At 38.0% G+C, this 8765-nt stretch overlaps 1 protein-coding gene across 1 annotated transcript; it reads right to left on the reverse strand.

Moving 5' to 3' along the window:
- Window positions 1-2740: 2740 nt before the first annotated feature.
- Window positions 2741-5469, reverse strand: LOC101315154. The gene is made up of 3 exons (XM_004301603.1): window positions 5441-5469; window positions 3980-5061; window positions 2741-3780 (listed from the first exon to the last, which is right to left on the reverse strand). Exons 1-3 carry the CDS (start codon window positions 5467-5469, stop codon window positions 2741-2743), a joined length of 2151 nt encoding a protein of 716 aa, XP_004301651.1.
- Between the last annotated feature and the right edge of the window lie 3296 nt (window positions 5470-8765).

The following is an 8765-nucleotide window of genomic DNA, read 5'->3' on the forward strand; positions in this document are numbered from 1 at the left end:
AATCATTGAACTCCACAACCAAAATCGAAAGCTTCAGGAGAATGCAAAGATGTCCTCGATTGCAATTGAAGAAGCAAATGCAAAGATACTTCAGCAGACGTTGGAAATAAGCAAGTTGGAGGATGAGAACAAAAGGCAGAAGAAGTATATAGAGGATTTAACTTTACAGCTTGCCAAGGCACATGAAGTTGAATGTGGAGAAAAAGAAGATGTCTGCCTAAACTTCACTGAGAATATGCCTGAAACCCCAAGAGAAGCAGAAGGATGAAGGAGAAGTGCTAGATTATCTTGTGGAAATGATACAGAAAAATGCTGAAACTAATGCTCCAATAAAGCCGGTACAAAAAATGAAGAAGCCTGTTCCAATGCATTCCATCGAGAGGAACGTGAAGTTGTACAAGAGAAAGGGAACAAAAAAAGCCAAGGATGACGACTTTGAGTACAACACTCCAAAGGAAGTGAAGGACTTGGAGATGCGCAATAAAAGAAAAAAGGCTTCAAAACAACCTCTGCCTCAGAAAAACAACAAGACAGAGCCGGAAAAGGAGAAACAAGTGATAAAAAAAGTAGTGAACTTTGAAAAGGAAACTTGGACCACACTGAAGACGGAGGTCCAAAACTATTACAAGTCTTTCCTTGATGCAAGGGATAATGATGGGTAAGTGAACAAATTGAATATTTGCATTTTCATGTAACAAATATGACATTGTAGTTATAGTTAAGTAACTAATGTTTCTGTTCATGCAGCGACACATTCTGGGCTTCTCAAACAAAACCAATAGTGGTACAAGGAACATACATTATTGATCTTGTGGAAGAAAACTACATGAGTGATTCTGTGAGTTTGCCTCTTTTTACATTAACTCTGTAAGAATTATATGAAAGAATTGCGGGTCTATTAAGGTTAGTAGGGGGCTTGACAACCTCATACTGACCCCAGTAGGATCACCTACTGAACCTAGTAGGCCTCATACTGACCCCAGTAGGACATCCTACTCACCCCAGTAGGACCTTCTACTATAAGAATTATATGAAAGAAAGATTAACTGAAAATCAAATTGAATAATTGCAGGTAATCAAAGCGTACACTGAGATTTTGCAAATGGAACTTGAAAATGCAAACATACATATTGCAGCGTTCCTGGAGATTGAAGCATCGATAACTTTAAATATATGTTTAATATAACATGCACTGAGTATATTGGGGGCAGTATAGGGGGTTTACTGATTTAACATCGTTTTCATGCACAGTTTTATGCGATTAAACATGAAGAGGAAAGAGGAAGCGTGGATTACAAGAACCAAATAAAGTTGTGCTTAATTGAACCTTTGTGGTATGTATTTGACTACAACAAGGTTCTTATCCCAATCCACCATTGCACAAACCACCACTACACACTGCTTGTGGTTGACAATGAGAAAAAGAGGATTGTGCACATGAACTCTTTGCAACCTCCAGAGAATGAAAGGGATGAGGAGGAAAAATTTCATAAGAAGGCTGAATATGTGGTAAGTGATCGTATCAGAAAAGTTATAGGGTGTCTTTAAGTTTTCATAATTTCTTGAAAAAGAATACATGAATAATTGTATGTTGCATTGAACAGGTGAAACATCTCATGAAGTTTCTCCAAGAAGTAGAATTGTCAAACAAACATTATCCGGACGACAGCCAAGAAGCGGATAAGAGTATTGGCGAGACAAATCAAGGGGATTTGGATGATAGAATCCTTCCGATGAATGACAGGGAGAAAATGGTAAGAAGATGGGTACTTGACAACTTCGAAGCTATTAAAGAATACAAGCTGGAGGAAGACTTTGACTGTCCTCAACAAAAGTCACTATCGTAAGTCCATTCTCAAAACTTTGTCATTGATTCAAAAAGTCTAAAAATTGTTCAGAAACTTGCAGGGGGCAGTAGGTTTCGTTTTAGTGTCCCTAACATAAAATGAATGATTTGCAGGGCAGACTGTGGGCCTTTTGTGCTCCATTTCATGCGGAAGTTGACCTTGGGAGAAAAGCCAAACAAAGTCGATGCTGATGGAACGAGGAAAGTTATTCTTGAGCAGCTAATGAAGGCCAGAATACAAATGTTGTCAAGAAATGAAATATGATATATATGTTAGAGAAAATGAAATGTAATGAACAATGAAATGAAATGTGACTTTAGGAGATTCCTTTTATATATGTGAAATGTATTTTCCCATTTCTCTTCATTTTCAATTATTTAGCATGAAAAACAGGTGGAAAACAAGTCCCCATGTTTCATTAACAGGTCCCTACTGAGGTCAATATGAGGTCCTACTGGGGTCAGTAAGACCTTCTACTGGGGTCAGTAGGACCATTGTCACTTATAACTGGTGCCTACTAGGGTCAGTAGGAGTTCCTATTAAACCTACTGTGCTTCAGTCGCTTAACAGGTCCTATAACTGGTGCCTACTGGGGTCAGTAGGAGGTCCTACTGAGGTCAGTAGGATGTCCTACTGGGGCCAGTAGGTGGTCCTATTGGGGTCAGTAGGAGGTCCTATGGATCCTTCAGTGATAAACAAGCTACTGCAAAAAGAAATGAAAATAACAAATGCCATACACAAGCAATGAAAACATGAAAATAGACATATATTCAAACCAGCAACACAGAAACTCTGTTACAGATTTAATAAATCAATGAATCACCCAAAGACAAACATATTTAGTCTGTTACCAACAGGAAAAAGTATAAAAGTTATATAATTCCATAATAGAATCAAAGAGGTTCAGTGCAGGTCGTCTTGTTATGATTGCCCAATTTTTGACACCGGCCACAACGAATGAGCTTCTTTTGAGTCTCTCCACTTGACTTGAACCTCTTTTTCTTCGGCCTTCCAGGGGCCCTCTTCACATGGGGAGGATGTATAAACTCATCATTAGCAGATTCAGCAGAAGCCATATCAGCATTAGAAAGAGGGAAAAGTGGAACATCATAGCACTTCTTGCAGTAGTCAGCAAAGTAATGCTGATCTACAAATGCATAAACATCCTTTGAGACAGCTTGAATTGCAGCAAGAGCATGAGAGCAAGGAAAACATTCAATCTCCCATTTTCTACACGTGTAAGAACAAATACCAAGGTCAACAACATGAGAATACTTCCCTCGAACTTCATAGATATTTGTGGTCGAGTAAACCATATTAAACTGTGAAGTAGCATCCATACGTTCTTTCAAACGATCCTGCATTTTAGGAGTAAGTGGTGTGGTCCAGAGTTGAGCTTCATCCCTCTTCTCACCCATCTGATTCATCAACTTTATCCTAGTCTGATCAAGCATACCATATGCCGGCATCTCACGCTCTTCAGCAAACCAGGCATTATAAGATTCAGCCATGCTATTAGCCATATTCCCATAACGTGATCCACGGAAAAATGCACGGCACCAATTTTCAAGAGGCATATCCTTCAGAAAATTATCTATAATTTTTGCATCACCAATTTCTCTAAGCTTTCTTAAATGCAAACGGTATTGGGCAGGGGAAGATGCATATGCTAACTCAAAAAACTTATTTTTCATAGTACCGCTCACTCCACCATATCTATTCATCAAATTGGCCGACAAATGCATGTAACAGAACAAGTGAGGATGACCAGGAAGTACCTTACTGAAAGAACCGAGTAATCCATTACCACGATCACTCATTAATGTAACCACTCTACCTTGGGATTCCAGCAAATCCTTCAAGTGCCGGAAGAAAAAACACCAATTATCTTCAGTCTCAGAATCACATACACACATGGCCAAAGGAAAACAACCTAGGAGGAAAAAAAACAACAAAAAACAAAGAGGAAAAAGTCAGCATACTGGGAGGTAGTAGGACGTCTACTGGGGGTAATAAATGATTGCAACGTGCTGCTGCACCGCTAACGGGAGCGTACCGCTCCACACTTTCAAGACAAACACAAAAAAAGAGCACATAACCAAGAAAAAGAAAGATAAAAGATAAAAGTTTACCTTTATTTCCAGTCCTTTCAGTTGCACAGAGGATGGTCCCCTTGTAAAGACTCTTGCCAAAAGTGTCATTGACATATAATACAGGTAGACAGAACTTAAAACCTTCAATACAACATGCGTAGGCAATAAAAAGCCTATGGAATTGGTTGGTATCAGGATGCACTTCCAAGACAAAAACAAAACCAGGGTTACTCGCTAAAACAGCTTCCCTAAACCAGGATAACATGTTAAAAGATTCAGCCTCAGATTCATAAATCATATCCCTAGCACTTTGGTTTGCTTTCCAAGCAACCTTGTATGATATCTCAAAACCATAAGCAGACTGCATCTTTATCTGGATATCCCTTGGCTTCAATGACATATTGTAGCTAATATCCTCTTGAATGCAAGTCTTGACAACTTTAGACCCCAATCGAACATGCTTTTTCTGGCGAAGAACGCCTTTGCAAGTGTGTACGTTGTTCAAAGAATCAATATAAAAACATCCATCTAAAGATTCAGAATAACCAGCAACATGCCATTCACAATTTTCGGTTCCCATGTTGCTGCATACTGCATGAATTCTATACCAATCATTTCTGGTGTACACAAAGGTGAAGCCAACTTCAATTGCATATTTGGGCAGCTTATCTCGAAATTCAGAGGCACCACCACGAAACTTCTGCCCTTCACATTGGATATAACTACCCCACTCTCTTGATAAGTAAGGCTTTGACACCTCAGACCTATATCCCTCAGTCAAATAATCATCTTCATCCAAAACTTCAAAACAGCTATCTTCACATGAAACAGAAGTTCTCTTGCTGCAACGTTCACTATTCTTCTCCACAATAATTTCAACACAATCCAAATTGTATATCTTAGCACCAATAAACAACATTTGAAAATCATTGTCATTATGCAGGAAAGAGAGAGGACAACCAGGAAGTGAATAGTGAAGCTCAATAACATCAGTTGCAGACAACCGAAACCTTTCACAAATATACTCGAACAAGTAAGCATAGTTCATTCGTTGATGAATAGAGAACATGAAACCTTTTCCAGAATAACGACACCTAACAGCCAAAGAACCATCCACATTTCTGTAAAAAAAACAAACAAAATAACATTACAAATGAGTCGCATACTGCACCAAACAGGGGCCATACTGACCCTAGTAGGGGGTCCTACTGCCCCCAATAGGAGGTCCTTCTCATCAAGTCTGATGAGAAGAAATATGCAGAATCTCTTTTCCTAGAAGATCGCATGAGCAACGAGGAGTTTCGATGCAAGGTCAGAACTGAATTCACACAACACATAACTCAAACAAATTCAAAACAAAACGAAAATTCATTTGTACTCGCACAAATTAAGAACACAAATAACAAATAAATCGAGAGCAGCAAAAATCAACAGTATATCAAAATCAAGTTCAAATGCAAATCAAAACGAAAAGGAATAAAGAAGATTGCAGAAACGAACTGAGGCATATTGCTCACTACGAGATCCATCGCAATAGAAATAGAGATTAGAGCTTGGAATCGAACCAGAACCAAAACAAGAGCTTCGTCTACCTATCGTTAAGAATCAGAGCTTCGAGACTAGCAAACCAAAACCAGAGCTTTGTCCACCTATCGCCAAGAATCAGAGCTTTGAGCCCAGCGCTTCGTCCACCTATCGCACTAGAACCAGAGCTTCGAGCTCAAGCCGAAGTTTCTCTCTCATCGAAATTCAAATATGAGAGAGTGAGGGGAGTAACAGATCTCGCAGGGGTATTATTGTAATACAAAATATGTGATAGTGGTCCATATTTTGTTAGTGGGAATATATCCTATGACTCTATAGGGTTGATGGGAATATTGAAATCTTATTTTGTTGATGGGAAAAAAATATCTAAAATTAGGGCTAGTGAGCATTTTCCCAAAAACAAAACCTCAAACTTCAGATGAGCATTTGCACACAAACCTTTCAGACAAAAAATTCAGCTCATGGGAGCTGAAATTCCACCTTTGAGAAATCCTAAGTTCATATCAAGGACGTCATTCTCAAAAAAGAAAATTTTTTGACAAGGATAAATTGCTAACATAGTTAGCTTTGTGCAAAGACAATTATCAGTAAAAACGAAGATATTGTCTCAACAAGTTCAGTTTCAAATTAACGCTACTCTTGATCCACTTCATCATGCTCTACTGCATCTACAAAACAAGTAAAAGAAGTATAACAATATAATGAAACAATTGGTAAATATAGTGACTCAATGTGCACAGCTATACTGGAAACTATATATAGTGACGACAATGATGAATATTGAAACTTGAAACCAACAAGCAAATGAAATCTGATTCAATTTTGCATTGGTGCACACTTAGTGCTTTGTGAGTTTGTGATCAAAACATAAAAATGACTTTAACAAAAATATGTCTAAAACATCACTCTCTCTAACGTCTTGAACTAACTTGATTAAAGGTTAGTGTTGCATTATTAGATAACACATTATCACTTCACTATGTTCAGTTTGGTTTAAGGAGAACAATTGAGAATGTAAACAAATTTACAACATAACATATAAACTTTTTTTTTCTATGTTCAAAGTACCTCCACATACTATGTTTTCCACAAATAGAAGACAAACTTTAAGAGAGTTCTTTAATCTTTTTATCATTATGTGGACTTCTCAAGATGTAACTGTTCAGCTGAAGCTGTTTTATACCGGCATAAAAGGGTTCCGGCGTGAGATCACATGAGCGGATTCCTAAAGATGCCAGCGTAGCCTCGTATTTGGAATACATGAAAAATTTGATATTGCAGCTGAGTTGAGCCATTACAAGTTTGCTATCATTTGCTTAGTTGGATTCAGCTAGGCAGAGAGTGTAGAGTCATGAATTGAGGGAAGATGAGACATTTTGTGGCGTCCAATTGGCATCAGTGAAGGATGAGAATGATGAATTAGAGAATTGCGCATTTCAAGTTAATGCGTTTGAGTTTGAGAACATAGATAGGTTTTTTAACCATAGCTATGATCCCAATCTTTTTTCTTAAATGCCCTTGTCTGCAACTAACTAAGCACAGATTGTGCTCCTCTACCTCGAAAGATATAGAGCCGTTTGAGGAAATCACACTTGATTATAACTCTAAGCGTAAAGAGAAGGTGAAGTGCCTATATGGATCATCCAACTACTGCAAGAAGATTATTATGTCTTAGATTTGAAAATGGGAACTGAGTTGTCAATCAAAATTGACTTTTAGTTAGGTTATTTTGTTGGTTAAAACTTGTGTGTTGCATATTTTAACGAGTAAGATAATTACTATTTAAAAAAGAAAAAGAATAACAAAAAGAAAAAACAAATTATTCAAGTGTTCGAGATGTTGGAAAACTGTAAAAAGAACATTCAGACTAAATGGAAAAGATGCACGTAGTTTGATGATCACAGGTTTAGATGAAATCGTTCATGGGGAGCATTATATTGAGATCCAGAGCTATTTTGGGTCGAGCTCTTTTAGGTGTCAAGGTTCCACCGCCGTCTGCTGCTTTTATGGGTCTCAAACATATATGGGATGTGGGTCTTAACAATATCTGGGGTGAGGCACGAAATGTTGACAACTTAGTTCCCATTCTTGCAAAGTTTTTATACTTTGGGATATTCTAAGTTAATTAGCCCAACTTGGAAAGGTGTTGTGTGATAACAATGTTCCGTCGTTATGTCAACTCATACTAGATCAGCCGGAACGGAACCATTTTCAGGTTTTGATTACATGTTGGCTGTTTATAGTGTATTATTCTCACTGGTGTGGTGCATTGGCATCCATCCCAAATATCTCCAATGGACTAGACTGTCAATCTCGTGCCTTGCGGAGATTACAACACTGAATAAACCTAAGAGCCCTAGAATATATAAGACTATCACATTTTGCTTGGCAACCGCATTGAAATTTACTACGAGGAAGATATCATGTCCATCCACTATGGTGACACATGGTGGATGAGAAATTCAAATACATAAGAGAGGTTCTCAAGTGGGATGAGGAGAAGGAGGCGACTTAAAGCATATGCATCAGTAGGTAGAGGCATAGCATGCATCTGTAGGCATATGCATAGGCATAGGCATAGGCATAGGCATAGGATGCATATTGGCCAATTTGGAGAGAAAACAAGATGAATATATGTGTGGCATGGAGAAATTTTTCGGTGGAATTCAGCTTAGAGGCCTTGACTGACATAACGTATGGGATCGATTTGGTAGTCATGAATATGTGTGTGTTTTTTTGCTTGAAATTTGTTTGTTCCATTGAAAATTTGAAAATGCTACAACAATCCCTAGTACTCAAACCCCTCTCCCTTTTATTTTTCTTCATTATTATTTTTCATAGTTAATTGTTTTTTTTTTAAAAGGAATGATGTACAACCTCGTATTCAGTAAAGAGGAAATTAGAAATACATGTGTAATACCCCGGAAATTTGATATTAGTTTCTAATATTATTTGGGAGTTTTCGAGTTAGAAGTAAGTGTGTTTTTGAGGTTCGAAGAAAGAGCAGAAGTGTTCGGACGCGTAAATTTCCTGAAAGGGTTCTTTTTGTTTCTTTAAGGGTCATAGAGTTGACTTTTTATTCATTGGGTTTCTCGAGAAACTTCCTTCACGAAAGTTGTAGAGCTTGGCGATACGAGTTCGTAGACATGCGGCACGCGAAAAACGGACTTCGTAAGAAGTTTTGGTCAGCGAAAGTTTTGTGGTTTTCGGGATTATTAGTATAATAGGAAAAGTTGGGGGTTTTTATTTTTGGAACCCTAATAAACCCCCCCCCCCCCCC

The sequence above is a fragment of the Fragaria vesca genome, linkage group LG5 (genome assembly GCF_000184155.1).
Source record: "Fragaria vesca subsp. vesca linkage group LG5, FraVesHawaii_1.0, whole genome shotgun sequence".
Lineage (NCBI taxonomy): Eukaryota > Viridiplantae > Streptophyta > Magnoliopsida > Rosales > Rosaceae > Fragaria > Fragaria vesca.